The sequence below is a fragment of the Podarcis erhardii genome (genome assembly GCF_964252035.2).
Source record: "Podarcis erhardii genome assembly, chromosome: 14".
NCBI lineage: Eukaryota > Metazoa > Chordata > Lepidosauria > Squamata > Lacertidae > Podarcis > Podarcis erhardii.
This window is the reverse complement of record NC_138503.1, coordinates 53,726,421-53,753,414: the sequence shown is the minus strand read 5'-3', so window position 1 is coordinate 53,753,414 and position 26,994 is coordinate 53,726,421. Positions and strand designations below refer to the sequence as shown.

General features: G+C 50.8%; 1 protein-coding gene across 1 annotated transcript in view; it reads left to right on the top strand.

The window, feature by feature from the left end:
- The window catches only part of FBXL18 (F-box and leucine rich repeat protein 18), a 35,511-nt gene extending 11,243 nt beyond the window's left edge, over nucleotides 1–24,268 (top strand). The window contains exon 5 of the mRNA XM_081839738.1: nucleotides 22,336–24,268. Coding sequence (XP_081695864.1) covers nucleotides 22,336–22,492 — 157 coding nt within the window. The 3' untranslated portion in view covers nucleotides 22,493–24,268. The remainder of the gene's footprint in view (nucleotides 1–22,335) is intronic.
- Nucleotides 24,269–26,994: the final 2,726 nt, after the last annotated feature.

Sequence of the window (26,994 nt, the reverse complement as noted above, 5' to 3'; positions counted from 1 at the left end):
TCCAGATGTTGACATACTCCAGCCCCCCCAGCATCGCCAGTCATCCCCAGTGATTCTCCAACAACACCTGGAATTGCCTAACCGCATATGTAGCCTTGGTAACACCTGGAGGGCCACAGATTCCCCATCCCTGCCATTGAAGAATAGCTTCAGCCTTGAATTCACAGCGCTTTGAACCGTCAGGAAAAGTGCTGCACAACTTTGGAACTTTTCTATTACACCCAGAAAGAACTGTGGGGTGTCTTAAATCAGCTTCAGAGGAGACTTTTCTCTGTAGAGCTGCCGCCTTCACAACCATTCTGCTTTTGGCAGTGCGGCTTTTGGGAAGCCAGCCAAGACATGGGCTGTTAAACTCCCCGTGGTGTCAGGGGTTTCTTTTCAACAGAACCCTCTCCTGTGTCTTAATTGAATTCATCTATGGGGATTTTTTCTCTCTCCCTGTAAGAACCAGAAATTCTTTCTCCAGTCTTATCGTTCTTTGCCTGTCCTATAGCTCATAGCAGAGCTGATCTAAACTTTAATATCCTTTTTCCTGTGCTGGCTTATACTGCCCAGCAACCAGATTGCAGCTGTTTTCTTCCATTTCATACAGACTTCTTCTTTTTAAATTTTTTTCTTATTTACAGCACCAATACAAACAACACAACAATTTCCCTGTCAGCCTTACTTTATTCCCCTTCACTTTTTGCCATTCTGTTCTCAAAGAGGGAGAGAGAGCCCTGCTAGATCAAACCGATCCACTTGCCCTGTATTCTGTCTCCCAAATGCAGGCACCCAGATCTCTCGATGAGCTTTCAAAACTTTCAGTGTTGGTGACACACTTTTTAGACATGCATCATTTCGCGACACAGTAATTCAGTTTTACTAGCAAACCGAAGGTTAAATGAACGCCTTTCCAGCCTGCGGAGCACGGGGAGAATTTGTGCGACACATCTACACACTGCAGCCAACACACTAACGTGTCGTCACACACAGTTTGGAAAGCCCTCCTCTAGGGAGCTCACGGACAGGGTGTGATGGTGATATTAGCTGCCCTTGTGTGTGTTTGGTCTTCTGAGGCTTTGCTGACATCCTCCTTTTCCTCATCAGTACTAATTACAACACCAATTCTCCCTTGCTTGTGTTTCCAAAATGGCACCACCTATTCACAAGAGGCAGGTATCCGCAGCCTTCGGGGAACCCTCAGGTTTGCCGAAGCGTCAGAAATATTCAGGGGGTAAAGCCCTAAAGAGAGGGAAATGGCTCACTCGCCCCCTTCCAAAGGTTCCTTCTTCTGTATTCTGATCAGCACCATGAGACACAACTGGCAGCTCCCAGGGGCGGGGCCTTTTCTGCGGTGGCCTCCCCCTTGGCCAACGCCCTTCTTTGTGAGATCTGCCAGGCTTTGGCACTGTGCTGTTAGGCAACTGGATAGAACAAGGGAGGTGTTTGGCTGAGTCTTTGTTATGTCAGTGCTGCTCTAGGTAGTTGTTTTAGGAATTAATTTCATTTGTTGGTTTTTGCGTGGGTCAGTTTTCTGTAGTGCATGATGTGGGAATCAGGATACTGGAGGAGGAAGGCCTTATGGTCTGAGCTGTAAGGACTCCTGCAGTGGTCCTGCCTTGTGCTGACTTGGTGCCCTGACTGAGTCCTCGGAAGAGAGACCCCACAGGTCCTCAAGGACCTTGAGATGCAGGTGGTTGTCTTCCAGAACCTGGGCTGAGGGTCCTCTGGCATGAGACCTTCTGAAGACCCTTGGAGCTGTCAGAGGGGAAGGGGGAGCCTTACCTCTGCTCCTCAATAACCCTGCTGGCTCCAAGAGGGCCCAGGCCAAAGAGCAAAGGAATGGCAAATGTCCAGAGACCCAGAGTCCTTGCGCTGCTTGTGCGTAAGGGATCTACTCCTGAGTAAGCGATCCCTGGAATTCCTTTCCTACCAGCAGCTGGGCTTAGGGTGTGGCATAGAGGGCTCTTGAGCCTTTTAGTTGCTGGAAATAGCACCGGCCTCCGTCTCCGTCTCCTTGCAGAACTCCCTGTGATACAGACCCTGGACAGTTTCCTGACCTTGCTTCTGCACCCCGTTGTTGTGAGCAGTGTTAGAAACTCGGATATATAAGCTAGGTGCCAAACCCTCCTTAAACCAGGGTTACAGTGGCCACAATGGAATGCCTGGTTGCAATTTTGGGGCCAGATGGCTCGAAAGTAGCATTTTCCAATGCAATTTCTGGTTCTTGAATTTCATTCTGATTGTGCAGATACAATAGAGCGGATAGAATTCTACAGGATGTGTTGTTATATTGTGAAAACAGGCAGGACCCACGGATCCCCAGGCATCTTCACTTGGTCGCAAGTGGCCGATAACCAGGTGCAGGATGGTTGACTAGGGCTCTGCTACACCTTGGGATAAACGCTTTTACCTCCTTGGGCAGAGGCCCTGGCTCTGCAGGGAACCTCCTGGAGGGCAACCTCACAGACCCAGCCACGAAGCGAGCCTGAGAGCGCAGCCCTGCACACCTTCCTACTAGAGGCTTGAGGGGCTCTCCATTAATTTCCCCCTAGATGGAGCTGTGGCTTCGTGTTAAAAACTCCGGAACGCCTCTCCGCCCCCCCACCCCCCCCCGCTAATTCTGAAGGGTAAGTATTTTTCTCCACCACCACCAGCATCAGCAGCCCCTGTCGCCGCCACGCTCGTTCTCCACTGCAGAAGTCACGCCAAGCAAAGAATCCCAATGACTTGCGATAACGGCACTTGCTGCACGGTGCGTTGAGCACAAGTGTTTGCAGAGGCGGCCCTCTCCCCGCCCCTCCTGCCAAACCTGCTGGGAGCTGGAGGGCGGCGTTAAAAGAAACGTTTGTGTTGCAGCAAGTGTCCTTTTGGACCCTAACCCTGCCACCCCCCCCACCCCCGCCCCCAGGTACCTGTTTTATTCAGCATAAGCACTGCAGAGACTTGTCTTTTCAAGGGCAGGGTGTTTGTGGGAGAAAGAGAGCGTGTAAGCTAGTTACACCCATGAACAATTAGCAACCGCAGCAGGCATGCCTTTAAGAAGCAGCTGACGCAGGAGAAGCTGGGGGGGGGCGGCTCTGACATGCCAAACGCTGGCCGTGTGAGTGTCGACTCGTGGCAAGTCATACGTGCGCATTCTGCAGAGAAGGGAAGGCAGGAGCGCTGAGAGGGTGAGCGGGATCAGCAGTCCAAATGGCGTGCCCGGTTCGATTTAACAACCTGATCTCATTATTGAGACTTGCGCTTCATTCAGCATCAGCAGAAAGGGGGGCAGCCAGCGTGGACGACGAGGTTTTCTGTTGTAAATGGCTGGAGACCTGGGGGTGGGGGGCTGGCTGGGACTGGATGTGGACAAGCAGGGAGGTCTAGGAAGTGGGGGGGGGTGCTGTGGGGCTTGGAGAAAGGATAGGGAATTGGGAAGAGTGGGGTGTCAGAAGGATGTCATCAGAGCCCCTGTTGGAGCAGAGGAAAATATTTGTTTTTATTTCTTTTTGTTGTTATTTGTCTGGAAAAGATTTATAGGCTGCCTTTAAGAGTACGCTCTCTCAAGACAGTTTCCATCATGAAATGTTAAAAGCGCAATATGACACAATCTAAATTATCATGCACAAGCGAAACCTTCAATAGCAAAACACATTCCTTCTTCTCCCACCCGAAAAAGCCCCACCTAAAATAAGGTCGCTATCCATGACCCCAGACCCTCGGCAGAGAGGGGAGGCAACCTGTAGGTAGGGCAGGATGATCGCCAATCCTGGAGAATTTGCCTGGAATCCTGGAGGACTGTTGCCAGACAGTGTAGACAAGACTGACGTAAATGGTGACTCTGTACCAGGCAGCTTCCCATTCCTAAGGGAGGGGGGGGAATGTATTTATCTTCATGCATTATTCTCCTGCACCTCTGTCGGATCCCTCTGTCCCCTCTCTCCAAGCCCCTAAACATCTTGGCTTTCCCTCGCAGGAGAGATTATGAGAGAGGAAGAAAAACTTTCTCCATGCCTTGAATTTCCTTCGTATTCCTACCACATGGTGCAAAAGGTTTCCTTCAGTCCTCTTTTCAGGAATATTTATCCTCAGCTGGTGGGTTGAGGCCAGTCTTTCACATACTTAAAGGTGGAGTCACACAAGCACACTCACATCCGCCTTTTCCCCCTTTATGACTTTCGTTTTAAGAGAAGGCAGAAGCTGAGACAGAAGGAATTAAATGTGGGCCTTAGAAACCTGGAGTATCCCTAAGTACCCCAAAAGCAGCAGGCGCCGCCTTCGTTTTTCAAGCTTCTCCCTGAAACCAAGAGAGCGAAGAACTTGGCCGTTTTCAAAATGAAATCTTTGCCAGGGAACTGCGGGATGTGCCATTTTAACCTCGTTGGAAATCAGATTCCACAACTTGCACTGGGATTTTAACCAGAGAGTAAACGATTCCTTTCCTTGGCATGACGGAAGCAAGAGAATCTGAGCCCAACCCCAGAGGATTGCAGCCCAGCCCCGTGATTCAAATAAACAAGGGCTGAAATCTCGCCAAGCCAGATCCAGTGTGCTTGTTCCAGGAACATATAACACTCACAGGGCATCCCCTCCAGGCTTTTGTGGCCTGCCCATCATTTCCCTATTGCTGCCTGCCATCATTCCTTGCATTTGCTGGCCTGGCAACACATAGCTGGTGTGTGTGCATGTGTGTAAGAGAGAGAGAGAGAGAGACTTTGGGCTGTCTTGGGGCCTGTTTTGTACAGATTTGAGGAAACGTCAGCCAGCATAAACAGATCACTAAAGTAAGTTGGTCTTGGTACGCTCCCAGGAGGTTGAAGGGCTCCTTGCTTTGCTCTGTTGTGATTGGTCCCTTGTCCTGTGGAACTCACTGCCACCGGAGGCTGTGACAACCACGAACTTGGGTGGCCTTAAAGAGAATTAGACAACGGAGGAGAGACCTATTGATGGCTATTAGCCAGGATGGCTGTGTTCTGTCTCCATATTTGGTGGAAGTGATGCTTCTGAAGACCAGTTGCTGGAAACTGCAGAGGGGAGAGCAATACTCTTGTGCTCAAAGGTTGCTTGCAGGTTCCCCACAGGCATCTGGTCAGCTCCTGTGAGGACAGGATGCTAATCCACCTCTTTGTGGCTTACATCAGGTCAGCCTATTTCTCTGCCTTGCCCACTCTGACCGGCAGAGGCGTTCCTGGGCTTCAGGAAGAGAATAACCTTTCTCACCGCCTGCCAAACTGGAGATGCCGGACACCAGACCTGGAAACCCCTGGCTGCAAAACCAGGCGCTCTGCCATGGAGCCAAGTTCTCCCTCTTGTGCTTGGCTTGCCTTGCTCTCTCTTGGCTTGCTCTCCCGGGGTTGGCCTGAGCCTTCCTCTCTGAGCAATTATTCTGCCTTGCCCTTTGGTTGGATGCCTTGGGCAAGCCGCAGGGCCCTTCAGACTGCACGGTCATGTGGCTTTCCTTGCTCAAGGGCGGCCGAGGGAGCTGCTGGGTAAGAGCAGAGTGGAATTGCCTTTGGGTCTTTTTGCTTTCCCCTGACACGGCTGCCCTTCGTGTGCCCAGTAGTGCCATCTTTGGGGCTTCCCTGGTCTGAGTCCCAGCATGCTTGGCGAGCTCATTCTGCAGTTCCCCTGCATGCACACTGGAGAGAGAGAGAGAGAGAGAGATTATTTTTGCCCTGGCATCCGAGAACCCAAGGTGGAAAGCTGTCTGCTCTTGCCTCAACACAAGAACCAAGATCTTCCGGTTTCCAGGCCCATCCCTGTCACTGATGAGCTCTAGGGTGGTCAAACTCCTGCTGCTTCCTGGCCTCTGTCAGAGTTGAAATACGGGAACCTGCCAAAGGAGAGCCAAGAGCCAGGGGTAGGCAACCTGAGGCCCGGGGGCCGGATGTGGCCCAATCGCCTTCTCAATCCGGCCCACGGATGGTCCGGGAATCAGCGTGTTTTTACATGAGTAGAATGTGTCCTTTTATTTAAAATGCATCTCTGGGTTATTTGTGGGGCCTGCCTGGTGTTTTTACATGAGTAGAATGTGTGCTTTTATTTAAAATGCATCTCTGGGTTATTTGTGGGGCATAGGAATCCGTTCATATATATATTTTTTGAAAATATAGTCCGGACCACCACAAGGCGGCCCATGACTGAAAAAGGTTGCTGACCCCTGGCATAGACAGTCAAACCAAGAATTGGAGGTGCTCGGAGAGCATAAGAAGGGCCTGCTGGATCAGGCCAATGACCCATCTTTAGTCTAGCAGCCTGTTCTCCCAGTGGCCAACCAGGTGCCCGTGAGAAACCTGCAAGCAGGATTCAAGCACAACCCTCCTTGTGGTTTCCAGCCACTGGCATTCAGAAGCGTGGTTGCCTTCAGTTGTGGAGACAGGACATAGTCATCATGGCCAGTAGCCATCCATAGCCCCCTTCTCCTCCATGAATTTGTCCAATCCTCTTTTAAAGCCATCTAAGTTGGTGACCTGTTGTTATCGTCCATGGAGTTTTTGAGTCGGCATCTCAAAAAGCAGAGACATCACCTTGCCAACAAAGGTCCGTATAGTTAAAGCCTTCCTACTACTTCCTAGTAGTGATGTATGGAAGTGAGAGCTGGACCATAAAGAAGGCTGATCGCTGAAGAATTGAAGCTTTTGAATTCTGGTGCTGGAGGAGACTCTTGAGAGTCCCATGGACTGCAAGAAGATCCAACCTCTTCATTCTGAAGGAAATCAGCCCTGAGTGCTCACTGGAAGGACAGATCATGAAGCTGAGGCTCCAAGACTTTGGCCACCTCATGAGAAGAGAAGACTCCCTGGAAAAGACCCTGATGTTGGGAAAGATGGAGGGCGCAAGGAGAAGGGGACGACAGAGGACGAGATGGTTGGACAGTGTTCTCGTAGCTACCAGCATGAGTTTGACCAAACTGCGGAAGGCAGTGGAAGACAGGAGTGACTGGCGTGCTCTGGTCCAGGGGGTCACGAAGAGTCGGAAATGACTAATCTACTAAACAACAACAAGTTGGTGACCATCACTGTCTCCTGTGCGAGGGAGTTCCACAGTTTACATGCTGCATGAAGAGCCTGGAGGTGAAGCTCAAGCTAGAGGAAGGTCTATTTTTCCACCGGCCAAGTCCTGACGTGGCCATGGGAGGCTACTTTACACTGAGCCAGACCACTGGTCCACCTCACTCATTGTCCACACCAGCCTTCTAGATGTTTTGGACTACAACTCCCATCAGCCCCAGCCAGAAGGTTGACCCTGATTTGCAGGGACGCCTCCAGGGTAGGATCTTTCTCAGCCCGACTGGGAAACACCAAAGATTGGACCTGGGATATCATGCATACAAATTGGTGTGTTCTACCATGGAGTAACGGTCCCTCTCCAAAGGAAGGGGGAACTCTTTGCAGCCCAGGGAGATGCACTGCCCAGTAGCTGAGCGCAGCACTGAGTTTGCCCACTCCAGCCATGGCAGTCTCTTTTGAGAGAGCTCTAGAAGCAGGACGGACTTTGGGTCCGGACTCTGTCCCAAAGAATAGATGGAAAGTGCCTCTGGGGCAGGTGCAGAGTGCAGTTCCTCCATTGCTAGGTAAGTCATGAGAACCGCCCACGTAGCAGGGATGATGAGGCGTAGTTTTCAAATCTGGTGAAGGATACTTCCTAGGACCCTTGTACCTATCGGACCGCCTCTTTGGTATGCCCCACGGAGGACCTTTAAGGTCCAGAAATAGCAACACCCTAGAGGTCCCGGGCCCTAAGGAAGTCAGATTAGCCGCAACCAGGGCCTTTTCAACACTGGCTCCAGCCTGGTGGAATGCTCTGTCTCATGAGACCAGGGCCCTGTGGGATCTGGTTTCTTTCCGCAGGGCCTGTAAGACAGAGTGGTTCCGCCTGGCCTTTGGCCTGGAATCAATTTTATTCCCTTCCCCTCTTTCCTTTTTCCTTTCTGCTTCTGTGATGGAACTCCTATTTGGGGACTTCCCTGGCTTTCTTCTGGCCCATGTAGGACCAGTCTGGAAAGTTAGCCTTGGTGAAGACTTGACGTTTTCATCGCCCCCAAAGCTTTTGATTTGTGTTTCTATTGAAATGAGGCTGTATTTTAATGTTTTAATGTTGTATTTTAATCTTGTTTTTAAGTTGTATTTCATTGAATTTGTTTTATATTGGGTATTAGCCTCCCTGAGCCTGGTCTTGGCTGGGGAGGGTGGGGTATGAGTAAAATTTATTATTATTATTATCATCATCATCATGGAAATACCAGTTTCTGGAAGCCACAGGGAGGGAGAGGGCTCTTGCGCACAGATCCTGATTGGGGCACCTGGTTGGTCACAGTGAGAACAGTGGACTAGATAGGCCTGATCCAGAAGGCTCTGCTTATGTGCTTACGTTTTCTAGACGTGCAGGCTCTGCCTGTTAGCCTTTGCAATGTGGGCACACTGGCTGCAGAGTGAAGGGGGGGCTCCCTCCTGCCTCCCCAGGTTCTCTCCTAGCTCCATCTCCTTCGCTTGCCCTCCCTGCTCCGGTGATCGCACCCTTAAAATATTTATCTTCTCTCTTCTGTCCCCCACTCCCTTTAATTGTCGTTTAGTCAAGCTGTAAATATTTAATTCTCATCTCTCTCCCCCCACCCCCAAACGGCCCTGCAGCTCATTAAGCATCGCCATCCTCTCCTCCTCCTCTTCTCTGAAATGCCCCCTCTTGTCCTGCAGCTTGTATGTAAGTCGGCCTTTTATTCCGTGGCATTTGGCCTTGGATGCCAAAGCACAGGTGTGAGAGTCTCTGGATTTGCCGCGGTTTCCAATCTGAGCAGGCAGGTGGGGACTTCTGCCTCTTCTCTGCAGATCCTGGGGAAAACTGGATGGTGGGTTTGCTCTCACGCAAAACATGTCCCGGGACTTGTGCATTCCTCGCTGCTTGCTCCTGAGTAGGTCCAAGTGTGGCTGCAGCTGAAGTCAGCGGGCATCTGGGCTGCTGGAAGCATTTGCTGGAGTTGGTGGGTGGTTGAGTGGGGGGGGGGGGGAGCAAGGGGTCCATGCTCACTTCCTGGGAGTCTTGTTAGTTCTGTGCTTTTTGCTGACCATTCTCGGGGCACCAGAGGATTTGCCAGAAGTCATGCCAGCAGCCAGAGAAGGATCCAGGGCTAGCCAAGGTCAGAGTCCAAGCAGGCTGGGTGAGAGCAGTCCAGGGTCAAGGTTGGCAGAGGAAGTGCCCAGAGCCTAGGCTTCGCTCCAGCCGCTTTTTGGGGGGAATTTGAGTGGGAATTGATGGAGCCACACCCCAGCTGACCCCCACCCCTGGAGGTCTCCTTGAGAGGAGGGTCTTACTCCTGAGGCATCCTTGCAGTGGCGAAAGAAGTTGGGCTTCTGGGGCAACGTGGATCTGGGCCCATGACCTTATTGTTATGATGTGTCCGGGGAGACGGGGGCAATTGGCAGGCCCCCAGCTGGCTCCAGCCCACCGGCCGGCAGCCGGGCGAACTCCGGTTCTTGGAACAGCATCAAAACTGCGGCTCAAGCCTCAGAGACCTTTAGAGACTGAGCACGCAAGCGAGCAGAGATAAGAACTCTTCGCAAAAGAAGTAGCGGACAGAGGCATATACAGTGGTACTTCACAAGACGAAATTAATTCGTTCTGCGAGTTTTTCCGCCTTGCGAATTTTTCGTCTTGCGAAGCACGGATTTTGGAAAAGCTTCAAAAATCACCAAAGTCTTCAAAAACCTCAAAAACGGCTAGCACACTGCGTGCTATGAGTTGCTCCTCGAAGTCAAGTCGCAACTGCACCCCCTGAATGCACCCTGGGTATTAACGGTTTTAAGAAAAAGGAAACAAACTTGCAAGACGTTTTCGTCTTGCGAAGCAAGCCCATAGGGAAATTCGTCTTGCGAAGCAACTCAAAAAACCGAAAAACTATTTCGTCTTGCGAGTTTTTCGTTTTACGAGTCATTCGTCTTGCGAGGTACCACTGTATAAGCATATTTACAGGCATTTATTCAGCAGCAGGACAAAGGAAAAACATGCCTGCTTCCCTTCGTGTCCAAGCAAGCAGCATGGCAAAAGCTGTACACAACGGAAGTTCCCAGCAGACTGTGCGGGAAGGAAACAGACATGTGACATACAACAACTCCACATGCCTGTTCTAAAGGGGGGACGGAACTATATCCTAACAGGGTGCACCATGGAGCCTCTGGAGTCTGCTTGCCTCCCCCGCTCTGCTGCCCTACAGCTGGGGGGGAGGCAGCGGGTGGACCATTTGGGCAGCACGGAGCCTGCGCGCACACAATCCACCACGTCTCTCCCAGGAGAGACGCATGGCTTGGGCACAGTGCAGGTGCCACGGTGAGTGGTGGATTGTGCAGTGGCACGCGGGGCGGACTGCACCTATCACACCCGCCTTCCTCTGGCCCCTGCAGCCTTTCCTGGAGAGCCCTTCTCTAGATGGGCTGGATTCCAAGCTGGCATTTACAGCACCTGCTTGGGCAGCCTCGATGCCAGAGGCTTGCCCTGGGTGTGGGAAGCCTCTCCTAAGCCTTTTTGCAGGATCCTGGCTCCTCAGTCCTGGACAGAGCCAGACAAGGCTTGGTGTGAGTCCCATGTCTGAAATCTGACGCTGTGCCTGTGGTCTTAGGGATGTTGTCAGACTCCTTCTCCCATCACCCCTTTTCCCTGTCCACTTTGACTTTTTATATATATAATTTTTTATTAGTTTTTTTAACATAACATTTTCAGCAGTAATTAAACATATTTTTACATCTTATTCCATTTTTTTTACTTCCATCAATCCTGTCTGAAAATTTTCCAGTCTAATCTCTTAGTATGCATTTCTTATTTTCCCTGTTACATTTAAAACTCATAACCAATATCTCTGTTCTTTATCTACTTTGTAGCACTTCATATATTCCTCCTTACAAAACTTCTTGTAGTCCCACTAGCGCAATTTGTTGGTTACAGTTGCTCTTCAAATAATTCGTATACTTCTTCCAATCTTCTGTAAATCTCTGGTCTCGCAGGTTTCGAATCCTTCCTGTCATTTTCCTGTCTTCCTTCCTGTCTTCATAGTCCATTATTTTCACCTGCCATTCTTCTTCCATCGGAATTTCTTCTTGCTTCCATTTCTGGGCTACCAATACTCTTGCTGCTGTTGTTGCATATAAAAACAATTTAACATCTTGCCAGGAGGCAGGTTTCCAATCCCTTTTCTATCCAGTGGCAGACCTTGCGCCGGTTCTGTTTGAAACCTGCGTGTCTCGTGTTAGGTGAAATAAGTGTTGTGTGTGTGTTTTTAAGGGCGGTGGTGGGGAGATGAAAGGGGTGCCTTCCTGGCGCTCAGGGGAGGCCGGCAGTTTGGGGGTGCAGCATCAGCCTTGGCGGCCCCCCTCCACAACCAGCTTCCCAGACGGAGAGAAGAAGAAGAAGAAGAGGAGTTTGGATTTGATATCCCGCCTTTCACTCCCTTTAAGGAGTCTCAAAGCGGCTAACATTCTCCTTTCCCTTCCTCCCCCACAACAAACACTCTGTGAGGTGAGTGGGGCTGAGAGACTTCAGAGAAGTGTGACTGGCCCAAGGTCACCCAGCAGCTGCAGGTGGAGGAGCGGAGAGGCGAACCCGGTTCCCCAGATTACGAGGCTACCGCTCTTAACCACTACACCACACTGGCAGGAACTGTGGCACATCATTCAGCATCAGAGCAGGCAGCTGCTCTCTGGACTCAGCTGATTCCCAGGGCTGAGAAGATTCTGGGATGCAGCGCAGCCTTCGCAGGGCAGCCGGCTGTTCTGTTTTCACCTGGGGAGCAGGGAAAGGATCCTGGTCCGCCAGGCTTGCGGCTGCAGCACTGTGAGGCCTGAGAGCGGCCGTAGCTCAGCTGCAGAGCATCTGCCTTGCAAGCAGAAGGTCCCGGGTTCAAAACCCAACCAGGTAGGGCCGGGACAGACACTCTGCCTGAAGCCCCAGAAGTTTAGGCAGGGCTGCACTAGGTGGACCAAATGGTTGTGTAACCCAGGAGCATCTTGTGTTCTTACAGGGTAAACAATGGTCCTTGAACGGTATTTCATTTAAAACTTACTTCTCTGCTGTGCCCCCCTTTCCCTTGCCTGCCTCCACCCTCCTTCCCCCCCCCTTCCTGACCTTGAGAAGGCTCCCGCCCTCCTCCTCCTCCTCCTCGGTTGCTGCTTGCTTGCTGTGGGCCAGCGGCTGATGCGGCTGCCAAACCCCTCTTTGCTAGCCTAAGCATGTCTGCTGGCTGGGTCCCCGCCTCCGATTGCGGAAGGCTTAATGTATCGCTGGCGTAGTGAATCATTTAAGATCTCGTTCCAGCTTTCATTGTCTGTTTGGCTTCCTGCTCTCTTGGACCCCTCGAGTAAGGCTGTCACTTTGAATTAATAATAAAGGCGGGCGGGGGGGGGGAGAGGGCTCCTCCTTGGCTTGCGTTACTCGAGAGCGCAGACGGGCACTTGTTGAACTGCGGCTGTTGGGGGTGCGGTGGGGGCCGGTACTTGCTAACTTCCACTTTCAGTAGTGGGGAGGGCTACACACACACAGAGAGAGAGAGAGAGAGCGAGAGAGAGCGAGAGAGCAGGTTGTTAGGTAATCAAAAGGTCCTGCAGAGGAGTCACCTGCCTTATTTAATTTGCTTGGCTCATTTATTTATTTGATTTTTACCTTGCCGCTCATCTCCAAAGAGCTCCAGGGTGGTGCAAGGGGTTCAGCGCTCCAGAATATAGCCGCAATAGGGGGTGGAAACTGCGCATAATTTGAGATTTCAACAAGGGCGGGAGCCTCCAGACACTTTTTATATCATTTTGGCATTCCTTTATTACATATACAACGGAACAGTCATGTTCATGACATGCCGTGCCACAAGCCTGGCAGATCTGGAACGATGCCTGATAACTGGATAGCGCTGATATCCTTCACCAGGACTTTTGTTATTTTAACCCACGTGTGACGGTTGTTGTCATTATTATTATCTTATTATGTATTAAATTTGTATGCCGCCCTTCATCCGTAGGTCTCAGGGCAGTTCACAACATAAAAATAAAGGATAAAAAAAAAATTAAAATTCCTTCCAGTAGCACCTTAGAGACCAACTAAGTTTGTTACTGGTATGAGCTTTCGTGTGCACGCACACTTCTTCAGATACACTGAAACAGAAGTCACGGGCCCTTATATATAGTGAGAGGGTGGGGAGGGGTATTACTCAGAAGGGTGGTGGGAATGGGTGATTGGCAGATAGGGGTGGTAAACCTGTTGACGACTGTTGACGACTGCAATTGGTCTTACAGGAAAAAGCAAGGGGTGAGATGGCTAAAAATGTCCCTCTTCAGAGCAGGTTTCTCCTTGGTTTTAAGTTTGGTAATAAGTTGCAATTCAGCAACTTTTCTTTCCCGTCTATTTCTGAAATTCTTTTGTAGTAAGACAGCTACTTTGACATCTTGTTTAGAATGTCCTGGGAGATTGAAGTGTTCTCCTACCGGTTTCTCTGTCTTGTGATTCCTGATGTCAGATTTATGTCCACTTATCCTTTGGCGTAAAGTTGGGCCTGTTTGTCCAATAGAGAGAGCTGAAGGGCACTGTTGGCATGTAACTAGGATAAAAAAAGAAACAAATGCATAATAAAAACAGGAGCAGACCCAATTTCATATTTTTGTTTTCACTTGTTGTTATAACTGTTCTCTCTGTTTTATATAATTTGAAATTGAAACATTTTACAAGGAAAAAAAACGAGAGGCAGTGAGTGGCCCAAGGTCACCCCAGCGCATTTCATGGCCAAGTTGGGATCTGAATCCTGCTCTCTCCCAGGTCCTAGGCTGGCACTCAAACCGCTTCACCACTGAGGGCTTATCTATTCAGGTGTGTTTCTAAAGCAGGCATAGGCAAACTCAGCCCTCCAGATGTTTTGGGACTACAACGCCCATCATCCCTAGCTAACAGGGCCAGTGGTCAGGGATGATGGGAGTTGTAGTCCCAAAACAGCTGGAGGGCCGAGTTTGCCTATGCCTGGTCTAAAGCTTCTGTATTCATCATGCTCTCGTGTATGGCCCTTGTTTTCATCTAATAATAATAATAATAATAATAATAATAATAATAATAATAATACTTTATTATTTATACTCCACCCATGTAGCTGGGTTTCCCCAGCCACTCTGGTCGGCTTCCAGCACAATATTAAAGTACAGTAATGCATCAAACATTAAAAGTTTCCCTAAACAGGGCTGCCTTCAGATGTCTTCTAAAAGTCAGATAGTTGTTTATTTCCTTGACATCTGACAAGAGTGCGTTCCACAGGGTGGGCGCCACCACCGCGAAGGCCCTCTGCCTGGTTCCCTGTAGCCTCACTTCTTGCAGGGAGGGAACTGCCAGAAGGCCCTCAGAGCTGGACCTTAATGTCTGGGCTGAACGATGGGGGTGGAGATGCTCCTTCGGGTATACTGGGCCGAGGCCATTTAGGGCTTTCAAGGTCAGCACCAACACTTTGAATTGTGCTCGGAAAGGGGGCACAAGGTGCCTGCCTCTAGCAGGGCAAAACATTTGCTGGAGCAGGTGAGTGTGAATGGTTAAAGAGCCACCCCTGGCTCCATCCCTCATCCACAGCTCCAGCTTTAAGGACTGCTGAAGAGAGCAGCTGCTGCAGCTTCCTTGACTGGAAGGCGTCTCCAAAAGGTCTAGCACCCACTTGCTCTGCGCATATGCCTGCGCTGTGTCTTGGCCAAGGGTTGCCATGATTTGCGTTCCAATCCCAGTTTGGCCATGAAGCGCAGCAGCTCACTGGGGGCCAGTCTTGTGTACACTACCCAGTGGGGCGGCTTTGAGGATAAACTGCAAAGTTGCAGGGGGAAAGCCGTGTGCATCTCTTGCAAGAAGGGCAGGCGGGTAGCTTTTTTTAAGGAAAACCCTCAAATTTCACACTGGTGTACAGAAACCCAAATTCTGCAACCGGTGCGTTGAAGCTGCATTTCGGGTTTTTGCAAATACCTTTGATCGAGACTGTAGCGGACGACAGGAAGTGTTTTAGAGAGTGACCTCTGCCGTTTGTACTGGATCGGTTTCGGTTGTTGTGATCCAAGGGCGCAGACAAGCTGCGTGAAGAAGCGCAGTGTTTGTTTTTAAATGCCTGTCATCCGCCTTGAAGAGGTGGCGCTGCACCCCCTCCTTAAGAGGACCTCCCTGGACCCAGAAGCATCAAACAGCTTCCACGCAGTGGCAGATATCCCCCTCTTGGGGCAAGGGGCTTGAGAGGATGGGGCAGTCTGGCTTCAGGCATACTTTGAAGAAACTGAATGTCTGGCTCCATTGCAATCTGACTTCAGGCAATGAAACTGCCTTAGTTGCCCTGGTTCATGGCTTTTGTCGGAAGTGAGATAGTTAGAGAGTGGCCCTGCCCTTTCTGCTTGGCCTTTCAACGGCTTTTGATACCATTGACTATGGCGTCCTCTTGGAGCAGCTCAAGGAGTTTGGTGTTTGTGCTTCTGTGGTCTTTCCCCCACCTTCAGGGCTGTTCCCTTGCAGTAGATGTGGGAAGCCACTACTTGACGCCATGGGAGCTTCTCCATGGTGTCCCACAGAATTCCTTCTTGCTCCCCACGCTATTTAACATCTACAAGAAGCCTCCGGGAGCTGTCACCAAGAGATTTGGAGTTAGGTGTCACCCATATGCAGATGACATCCAGCTCTGTGTGATGGCCTGGGACTCGTGCTCAGACTCGGAACCAGAGGAGACTCAGTCTGCACCGGATCCTTTGCCTCAGGCATCATCTGAACCAAGTCTAGGGCCTGATCCTGAGGAGTCCCAGTCTGCACAGGTTCCCCTGCAGCAAACACCAGCTGGGCCGAGTCAGGGGCTGAGCCTGCCCTCGCTCCAGATGCGGGGATGACCTCGTTGCCTTCAGCTGGGCCATCACTTACAGCTGCTCCACTACTGGTTGGGTCAGGGGAGGCTGAGGCGGCCTCTGGGTCTAGTCACCCACCGACGTCTCCCGAGCTGCAGAGACTGAGGTCTGAGAGAAGGAGAGACTTGAGTTCTTGCAGCAGGAGTGCTCACCTTTGGGTGAGACAGGGAGGTGAGTTGCCGGGGGATCAGGACCAGCCGCTACCCCGACAAAGATAAAAGGCTGTCGGACCCCACCCCAGGTTGTGGGAGCCACGTTGCTGTTTGCTAGATCCTGCCTGAGACCCTGTCCTTGTCCTTGCCTGGTTTCCTGCCTCGTGTCCGGCCTGGGCCCTGTCAGACTGACTCCTTTGGGGCACAGATGGCTTGGCTATGGTTCGCCCACACTGCTGACTTCCAGGCTGGATTATTGCAACGTGCTCTGTGTGGGGCTGCCCTTGAAGACAACTGCCTCCTCCTTCCCTGTAGACCTTCTTGGATGTTAAGATTAGCAGAGGGAAGGCCGTCTTGGTAATTCAGAAATTGGGGGGGGGGGGGACCTGGGATGCTTAGTTAAGTGTGCAGCCTTGCCAGGCCTCTAGTCTGCTCCTGGGTGTTTCTGAGCCCTCTGCACATGACACCCACCTGTTAGCAAGCTTTTCTCCACAACTGTTGCATAGAGAGTGTTGCAAAAGTGATGCAGATGCCTTTGACAACCCCCAACAGGAACGAGAGATCAAAACTTGATGCAATTCTCAAAGCACTGCATCTGTGCTGTCCTCAGAAACATGCCAAGGGCACTTCCAAACCTCCACCTTCCTCCCCTTAGCTCCTCTGTGGCCAGCCCAAAGCTCCCATCCCCTGCCATATGCTCGGGGGGTGATATTTTGGGTGGTGCCAGTTGCAGGGCACAGCGGGCATTTGCTAGTTCCTCTCCTCTCCCCCTCTCTTTCTGAAGTCTGGGTCAGGGCAGCCCCTCTGCGCCCGAGAGCTTTGCCATGGCACCCTGTTTTTGTTAACGTTCCCCACTATGTATGCAGGAGGGGGAAGGCAGAACAAGAGGCATCAACCGTCGCCGTAATGTGTTTCCCAAGTAGAAATTAAGCTTAATTGGCCAATTATTGAAATAACTTCTTAATTTGCGGAAGATGTTGGAAAACAACTTCCCAGTCTGTTTGAGCTTGTTGTGGCAGCGCCCGGCCTTGAGATTTGATAAGCTTGCTCTGGCTGCTTCCCTTTGATCCCTGCCACCCCCAGCTGCCCGCTCCCATTTTCCTTTTTTAGGAAGTGGCTTCTTGGGTATCATTCTTGGCGCACGTCCAACGCCATCTATTCTGAGGCCACAAAGCTTTCTGAATGTAAGAATTCACCTCGACAGCATAGCTCACTGTCAGAGGAGAGTTGTGGGAGGAGAGAGAGAGAGAGAGAGAGAGAGAGAGAGAAAGAAAGAAAGAGAGAGAGAGAACAATGCGCTTCTGCATCCACAGAGGCCGCCTTGCAGCTGTGGGCTTTCATGTGTGCCTGGGTGGCAGCTCCCCATGCTTGGAGGCTTGGCTCCTATGCGCCAAACAGGTGCCGTATCTAGTCATCTCTGCACCCAGGGCCGGCTCCCATTTCTCTGCTCCCTGATGCCCAGAAGCAGCACTGGGGTGAGTTGAGTGTGGTTGTCGTGCTCCGAAGATCCTGCTGCTGCTGCCACTTCAATTTCTTGACCAGCCGGGCTGATCTTGTTGGTTTGGGCAATGCGCACGTTTACGTTTGTCCTCGTATCTTTTAGTGGTGTCTGTTCTTCTTTCTGCTGTCGATAAATCACTTGATAGAGAGAATCCTTGGAAATGGTTTTAACCGGTGCTGTCACCTGGCTAGGGAAATCGGTCAATTTGATTGCATGAGCTTTTAAGTTGACTCTGGAGGATTACAATAATGTGCTAGAGTAATAAGATTCGGGAGAACCCGCTTGTGTCGCTTGGAACTCTTGTGATATTAATTTATTGTATTTGATTTGGGTATGGAAATCTGTTCTTATATGTTTAGTTCTAGATATATATTTATAAGGAAGATTAGACAAATTTGTGGTGGATAAGGCTACTTGCTATGATGGCTCTGCTTTGCCTCCAATGCTTCCGAGTACCAGTCGCTGGGAACCACAGAAGGGGAGAGTTGCTCTTGTGCCCGGGACCTCTTTGATCCCTGGCATCTCCAGGTAGGTTTGGAAAACCTTCTCTCTCTTTGGCGATCCCTCGTAGCCGAGTAAGATTGTCTTCCATGAACATGGTCTTAACAGTGAGTCCGTAAGTGACTGTGGAGGCCAATTCTGGATTCAAACATCCTTCCACAGTGGGGACATTGGTTTCTGGGCAGGAGTTGATCACGGTGTGGATTTGCCAAGCGTGCCTTCCTCTTAGTACGTTTCTCCCTAGCGTCCTGAGTTCGAGCGTCTTCAAAGCCCAGGACACCTTTGGTCAAGGCTGTTCTCCAACTGGAGCGCTCGCAGGCCAGTGTTTCCCAGTTGTTGGTGTTTATACTACATTTTTTAAGATTTGCCTTGAGTTAGTCTTTAAACCTCTTTTGTTGACCACCAGCATTACGCTTTCCATTTTTAAGTTCGGAATAGAGTAGTTGCTTGGGAAGACGATCATCAGGCATCCGCACAACAGGACCAGCCCAACGAAGTTGATGATGAAGAATCATTGCTTCAACACTGGCGATCTTTGCTTCTTCCAGTACACTGGCATTAGTTTACCTGCCTTCCCAAGTGATGCGTAAAACTTTTCGGAGACACCGATGATGGAATCTTTCGTGGAGTTGGAGATGGCGTTTTTAAGTGGTCCATGTTTCACAAGCAGACAGTAAGGTTTGGAAAATACTCCCTGCCTGGCAAGATTTTCCACGTGGGAAGGTAGCCCAACTAGGAGAAAGAAAACTCTGATCCTAAACCTCCACTGCCTTGCAGGACATATTTGGGAGAAGAAAAGGCTAAGGAGTAAGCCCTACAGAAATATGGAGTCCCTAAGGCAGTTGGATGGCATTTTGTATGCCTCCCTCTGACAAAGCCAAGCTGGACAGCTCAGGACCTCCAGACACACGGCCCAGGCTTGCGCCCCAAGGAGGCCACTTTGTGGGTGCTGCAAACACAGCTGTTTAACTTCACCTCCGGAGGTGCACTCCATTGTCTCTCGAGACAGACGGGTGCCAACCAAAGCTGGTTCTGTGGACATATTTGCAAGTCTTGATTAGGACATACCTTCAGTTTTAGGGCTTGTACTTGCTGGAGGTGATATGATTGCGTTTTCCTCCTTACCCAGTAAAGACAAATAGTCCCTGCGTATAGAAAACTATTGTATTAAGGGAGAAGGCAGGGCTAGACGTTTTGTCCCTGACGTGCTACATGTCTCTATGCAGCAGGCATTTTGGTACAAAGAACATTACCCCTGATACTCATAAGAATGAGTTTCTTGAATATGTTTAATGAATCTGGCATATTTATCAATGTATGTGGCCATCTGTCAAGGGTTCTTTTGTTGTGATTCCTGCATTGTGGGGGGCTGGACTAGAGGACCCCCGGGGTCCCTTCCAACTCTACAACTCTGTGATTCTATCCCTCTGTTTTTGTTCTGTCTGTATATTGATTTTTGTCCTTTCCTCTTCCCGTGAGCTGCTTTGAGAGCGATTATGCATATAAGTAAAAGAACAACAGTGAAAATGAAATGCAAGCGACCCCTTGAAAGCATGCTATAGAAGAAGGACCAGGCCTTTCCTGGCTCCTGTCATCTCTGTATTTCCCAGCAAGTTTATGGTGTCTTTTGGCCATTGTTATTCTGTGTGCATTAATCCCGAGTAACGGCACAGCTGGGTTCTGTCCTTGCAGTCACCGAGTCAGATTTGAGAGAGTCCTCATTCCACACACTGCCAGGCGCCATGACAGAGTAGAAATAAACCACCTCCTTGCCTTGTAATAAGGTGGGCATGGAATTTAAAGAGTGATGAGCGTACCTTTTCCGGAGACTGTTGAACAGAACTGCCTGCGACCATCCCATCGGTGGCTGTGGGAGGGGGGCAAGGACAGCTCCCCACATAACAGGGCGGGGACCAGTACGGGTGGCAATATTTCCAGTTAAGGTGTGGACATCCTTCACTTGCAGCCCTGTGGTCAAATATCCATCTCCACACCTCTGGGGGCTCACCTTTTTTTTGAGCCAAGGGGCAGCCGTGCCTCCCAGTTGCCCGCAAACTGGGGGTGGAAAATGTCACCTTCCCCACAACCCGACCTTTTGATGGCTCCTGTTGCAGCGGAATGACCTGCTCTCAGAGGAGGAGGCTGCCCGCCGTGTCCCTGCATGAGCAGCTCCTCTGAAGGTGCCTCTTTTCTGAGCAGGCCGTTTCCCCTTTCTGCTGCGTTCCCCGAGAGCCCCCTTTTGTAGAGCTGCCCACATTCCCAGGATTGATTTTGGGGGGAGAAGGACTGTGCAGCCAGCTCTCCCGGGGTTTGAAAAGTGCAGGGTTCAAGGATCAAACCCTGGGCAAGGGCAAAAGGGTCCTGGGCCCCCTCAATTGATTCCGTGGCCTCGGCTTAAGGCTCTGGTTGTTCCCCCTTCCCTTCCCGCGCGGAGACAGCCATGACCCGCGCTTCTCCCCTCCGGCAATCAATGCCAAATATTTTAACTTGCTCTGTGAGTGCGTGGGCTTCCTCCCTCCCTCCCCGGTTTCCCAGCATGCCTTATCTTTCCCCTCCTGCTGTGTGTCCTATTGCCTCCCTATGTGGCTATCATCATATAGGGCTTTCTGCCTAAGCCAGCTTTAAATGATTTCTCCCTCCACCCCTTTTGGTAAACATTGTGTACGGGGCTTAACTGCAGCAGCCCTTTTCTCTGCAATTACAGCCCTGCTGGCGCAGTCCTTTCTCTCCGTGCATTAATTCCACTTCCAAAGTCCAGGGGAGGGGAGATTTATGGTGGTCTACTTTTTCCCCCTTTTTCCAATGCAGCAAAATTAGCGGCGTGGCAGAAAATCAAGGACAGGAGGTATTAGAGTTGTGGAAGTGAGCCAGAGTTGAGGGGCAGCGAATGAAGTGTCCGGGGGGGGGGGGGAGCCACAAGCCAAGGCCAGGATCCAAGCAGAGAGGCAAAGGCTGAGAGGTAGAGCATCTGGTTTGACCCCTAACTTTCTATGCTTAGGAGTGGAAGTATTCTCTGTACAGTGGTACCTCGGGTTACATATGTTTCAGGTTACATACGCTTTAGGTTACAGACTCCACTAACCCAGAAATAGTGCTTCAGGTTAAGAACTTTGCTTCAGGATGAGAACAGAAATCGTGCTCCAGCGGCGCGGCAGCAGCAGGAGGCCCCATTAGCTAAAGTGGTGCTTCAGGTTAAGAATAGTTTCTGGTTAAGAACGGACCTCCGGAACGAATTAAGTACGTAACCCGCGGTACCACTGTATATGGGCCCGACTGTAGTCGCACTTGGAACCGCGGCTCTTGCAATAAAGCCACAGGGAGGACTCCTCTGAGAGAGGCCACTTCTTATTTCACAGGTTCTAGGAGGGGATTGGGGAACCTGTGGCCCTCCAGATGTTGCTGGACTCCAGCTGTTACCATCCCCGACCTCTGAGCTGGGTGGGAATTTGGAGCTGGTAGGTTACAGGTTCCTTGTCCCTGTTAGAAAAGCTGAGAAGTCTACTCTAGCATATTGGAAGCGCTTCTTACATGTTGAGGGTCCCATTCCCTCCGGGGTGATTTTGTCAAGGGTTCCAGGATGGGCACTGCCAGCTCTCTCACTTAGACCCGCCCTGCTTCTGTTTCCACTATGCCTGTCTCGGATCGGAATTCCAAATCCTAGGCAGGTTTAATCGGAAGCAAGATTCTTTGGACTTGATGGACAAACTCTGAAATAAATACAGTGGTACCTCGGGTTAAGAACTTAAGTCGTTCCGGAGGTCTGTTCTTAACCTGAAACTGTTCTTAACCTGAAGCACCACTTTAGCTAATGGGGCCTCCTGCTGCTGCCGCGCCGCCGCTGCATGATTTCTGTTCTCATCCTGAAGCAAAGTTCTTAACCCGAGGTACTATTTCTGGGTTAGCAGAGTCTGTAACCTGAAGCGTCTGTAACCCGAGGTACCACTGTACCCAGGGCATGATTTCTTAGCATGAAAGACCAACGCTCTTCTGGAAAGCAAGTGAAAGGCTTTTCTTCTTTGGCGATCCCTCATAGCTAAGTAAGATTGTCTTCCACAAACACAGTTTTAACAATGAGTCCGTAAGTGACTGTGGAGGCCAATTCTGGATCCACACGTCCTTCCACAGTGGGGACATAGGTTTCCGGGCAGGAGTTCGCCACGGTGTGGATTTGCAAGGGAAAGTGGTTCCTTTCTGACTAAGGAAGGGAGATGGGGGTGGCTTTGGGGAGCACTGGGGGCCCCACGTCACGTAAGGCGGCTGCTCTCCCATGCTGTGGACTCTGACACCCACCCCAGCTCCCCTTCCTTCCGCCCTGACCCCCTAACCTCTTCTGTGTCTGGTTTAGCTTTCAGGCCAGCCGACCCGCCTTGAACGTTGTCATTTTCCCTCTCCTGCACGAGGACTTGACGGAGGTTATCCGGGACGTTCCCATGATGCACTTGGACGAAATCACCTTGTTCAAAAGCCGGGTGGCCGAGGAGCCGCCCAACCTGTGGGGGTGATGGCGGCGGCGGCGGCGGCGCAGCGGAGTGGGAGGCTCAGCATGAGCGCGAAACAGCTGCTGATTCTCCTTTGCCAGGCGGTCCGGCCCTTGAGCCTCGCGGGGCCACCGTATTCCAGTGTTCTGCAACTCAGATGCCGCTTCGAGGGCAAGCTTGCCAGGGTGCCAGGCAGGCCTTGCGTATCCCGTTTGGGCAAAATTTGCCCCCGAAGAAAAATCTTAATATTTATTGGTTTTAATGAACAGCCTGCCCCACCCCTGAGGGACTCAGGCTGGGCCACAATGAGCTGGTGATTCCTTGCTATTTAATACATGAATTCTCATGCCGCTTTAAATGTAGTTAAAGGGAAGAGGAATTTAACTTGAAAGAATGTGCTCCCTTTTCTTCCTCCTCCCGTTACTTATTCTCGGAGACGGTTGGCTCTTGTGCTTTTTTGGGGGGGGTGTCTTCTTCACTCAAATGTCTTAAGGGACTTTGTAGGTTGATGCAGAGAGTGGACGTGCCTGAGCTTTTATTTATTGGGGGGGGGGGTTGGTGTGCATATGTCGTACAGCTGATCCTGCCCTCTTATCTTGAGGGGGAGGGATAGTTTGTGCCGCTAGGACCTGCTGTGCTGGATACAATTCCAGTTTCCATCTTTTTAGCCAGAGACACCTGGGATGTTTCTACGCTTGCCTGCTGGGGTGCAGCCAGTTGCCAGGCCAGAGTATCCTCCAAGTTTCATATACATCTAAATAAAAATATCCCACACAAAATTTACAGGCTGCCAAGTGCCAGGAAGTTCTCCTGCACAAGCCCCAATGAAATGAATGGATGCTGTGCAGGAACACTCCCGGGTCACTGCACAGGTCACCCTCATTGAGCTGGGAGCTGCTCTGAAAGGCCCACAGCACAAAGTCTTGTGTCTTTTAGCTTTTACAGCCTTGTAGCCGTTTATGGCGCTAAAGAAAAGCAAGCACACCTTGTAAGCAGTGGCTGGCATTGAGCTCCAATCCCAAATTGCCGTTGTGAGCATAAACACACACACACACACACACACACCCCTCTTTAAAGCTCCCCAAATAACCAACCCTTTCTAACAGCTTTTTTGAAAGCAGGCTTTGCCTTTATCAGGCTAGTTCTGCTGGAGGTGCTAGCTTGGACTGACAGAATTTTATCGAAACTGTGCCAAAACGCTCCTTTGCCAAGGCCCTCTTCTGGGGGGGGGGGGGGCTGCAGCTGTTTTGCCATGGGGCGTAACCTGGCCCTGGTCCTTCCCTCCATTGTACCGCAGGGCCCTTCCCACTCCCATTTTTGCATTCTCTTAAAACACAAGTGGGGAGCCCGGTGCCCCCTTCAGATGTCATTGGGACCCCCAGCTCCCCGAGAGCCAGCTTGGTCGCATTGGTCGGGGGGGGGCGATGGGAGCTGCAAGGCCACAAACATCTTGGAGGGGGGCGCAGAGGGTTCCCCACTCCTTTATTAAAAGGCCCTTCGCTTTCCACTTGGGGGGACGACAGTGGCAACACTGCAGCTTCTCCTGGGGGCAGATTTAGGTGTTCTGGAAGCAACGCTGCATTGTTTGCAATGGGGGGGGCATGGAAGGAGGGGGTAGAAGAAGCCCCCGTCTCCCTCAGTTGCTGTTTCTCAGCTTCTGCTGCTCTTCGCTTGAAGTCGTGGGCCAGCTTGAGTATCCGTAGCAATGTGTCTGTTCCAATGTGATGCTGGTATCTGTGTTAATTGGATCAACAGTGGATTTACCTGTCAAATATGGCATATAAACACTTCTGTACTCACCTTTGCTATCTCAGTATGCTCTTTTTGTGTGTGCAGGGGGCGGATGATGACAAAAAAACTGCCTTCTATCAGATCAGACTCTCTCTCTCTTTTGTCCAGCTTCAAAGGTTTTGGACTGCAACTTCCATCAGCCTCAGCCAGCTTAAACCAGTCTCCTCTCCTCTGGCACTGGGTCTCCACGGTATGTTTAGCCTGGAGGAAGAGGGGACCAGGAGGTGGTGTGAGAGCCATCTTCAAATATCTAAAAAGTTGTCATGCGGAAGAGGGAGCAAGCTCGTTTTCTCCTGCTCTGGAGGGTGGGACCCAAACCCAGGGCTTCCCGTTAAAAGGAAGCAGATCCCGACTCAACACCAGGAAGAAATTTCTGACCGTTAAGAGCTGTTCGACAGTGGAACGGACCCCTTCAGAAGGTGGTGGGCTTTTCTTTTTTATATTTAGAATTTTACTGAGATTATTAGAGTAAGTTTAAGTGAATTGGAAGGAAGAAAAAAATTAGAAAAAGAGGGTGAGGAGAGAACATTAAAAAGCAGTTTAAAAAGCAGAGGGAAACAGCAATAACAAAATAACCATAAAATATAATTAAGGCTACAAAACTATATAGTATGTTAGTAGATGGATAAACTTGTCTCCCTCAAGCGTATGCTAATCCGTGTATCACTATGGTTTAGACAAATACATTCCAAATATCATTAAATTCATTGGAGGCTGTTAAAGAAAGGTGGGGGGGGGGGCAATCTGTCAGGGATGCTTCAGCTGTGATTCCTGCATTGCAGGGGGTTGGACTAGAGGACCTCTGGGGTTCCCTCCCAAATATACGATTCTCTAGGACCTACCTCTCCACCTCTCTCTATCTGGAGCTGCTTCCAGGGATTGAACAGGAATCCTCTGCAGGCAAAGCAGAGACTCGGCACCCCGGAACGATGGAAAGGTGGGGAGAAAAGCCCAATGGCTTTGCCTAGGTTCTCGTTTGCAACCTTCTCTGAGGACTGGGGCAGATCTTTGCTGTCCCCTGGTGCTGAGGAGCTACAAAGGCCATATCCGCCCCATACAGCGAGAACCCTGTGATACCGCATTGAAGAGCCAAGCCTTCCCGCAGAGAAGCTGTCGCTTGTTAAGGGCGCTGCCAGTGGTTACGAGCTGCCGCCGCCTCTTCCTCTACCAGAGCTACAATTCCCAGAGCGGTTTAATCACCAGTCCCTCTTCACGGCGGGTGGAATCTGGAAGTGCAGGAAGAAAGGTTTCTCTGCGGTTAAGTGGGGATTCGAACCCTAATCTCCTCCCAGGCCTGAGTCCGAAGCTCTGGCCATTACGCCACACTGCTCTCTGGCTCCGCAACCCAAGTCTCGGCCACAAATCCTCCTAATGCGAAGCTGGATTTGAGTTGTTGCTGCTGCCGCTGCCGCTGCCGCTGCTCCAGGCAGGATGCAGCAGATGTTAATAATGTGCTTATTTTCTCTCTAAGTGCCATTTTGGCATTGGTGTTAATTACAATTTATATTCGGCAGCGTTTATGTTGGGAAAAGAAACCCACCTTAATGGTCCCCAACTGACAGGGGTGGGGGTGGGCAAAGGGCTGTTAAACGGAGCTCCATATGTTTGATGGGGTGCCAGGCAGAGAGGCAGGGAGGTGGGTCCCTGGACTCTCTCTCTCCTTTCCTTCCAGGTTTCATTTCAGCCCAGAGCAACTCTGGAGGTTTCTATACAGAGGTTGGGTGGCCATCTGTCAGAGACGCATTTGTTGCAATTCCTGCATTGCAGGGGGCTGGACTAGATGACCGCTGGGGGTCCTGCTCGACTTTACAATTCTGTGACCTCCTCCCCTTCATCCGCCCACGCTCAGCGGCTTCATATGCTCCCTGCAGACGGCTTAAATGAGTTCATATTTAATACATGGAACTGCTTTTAGCATCACCTTTTGGAAGAGAAAGGAATGGCTCAGGGGTGGGGACCTAAGAGTCTCCCCCCCCCCAAAAAAAACCCCAGTCTAATGAGCGTTGAGTGCATTCTCATTGAATTCTCCATCCACCTCTCCCACAATCCCTTTGAACATCCACCCCCAGAGCTACCTTTTGCCTGTTTGGTTTGTTTGAAAGGGTTTCTGAACCACTCAGTGTCTGAAATCTAAGCGGCGTTCTTGCGTGTGGAGTGCCCAGCCCTTGCAAGAGAGGCCTGGCCCCAGTGAGGTCAGGCCCACGACCGCCTTGCTCTACCCAGGGCCCGATCCCTTCTACACACAAAGCCAGGGAGTTCTTCACTGCTTCTGGCAGTTTTAAGGGCCTGAACCCCCAGCCCAGCCCAGCCCAGCCCAGCAGGAGCAAACCCAGGGTGACCAGAGCATCCTTATCACAGGACCTGAGAGCTGGAAGGAGCTGTTTCCATGAGGTCCCTGAGGATGTTCCAGGTCGTTTGGGTGGGAGGCCATAGCCTTCCAGAGGTGGAATGGAGGACCAGTGACCCTCTCGCCCCAGATAATAATAATCCGTTCCAGAAGTCCGTTCGACTTCCAAAATGTTCGGAAAACCAAAGTGTGACTTCTGATTGGCTGTGGGAAGCTCCTGCAGCCAATCGGAAGGCGTGCTGGACAGCCACTTCCGGGTTATTATCATTTGGGAGCCGATTTGTTCGGGAGCCAAAGCGTTTGAGATCTAAGGTACGACACTAACCCAAAGTTCTTCCTGATGTTTAATCCGAATCTCCTCACTGGATCCCTCTGGATCAAGCTAGCA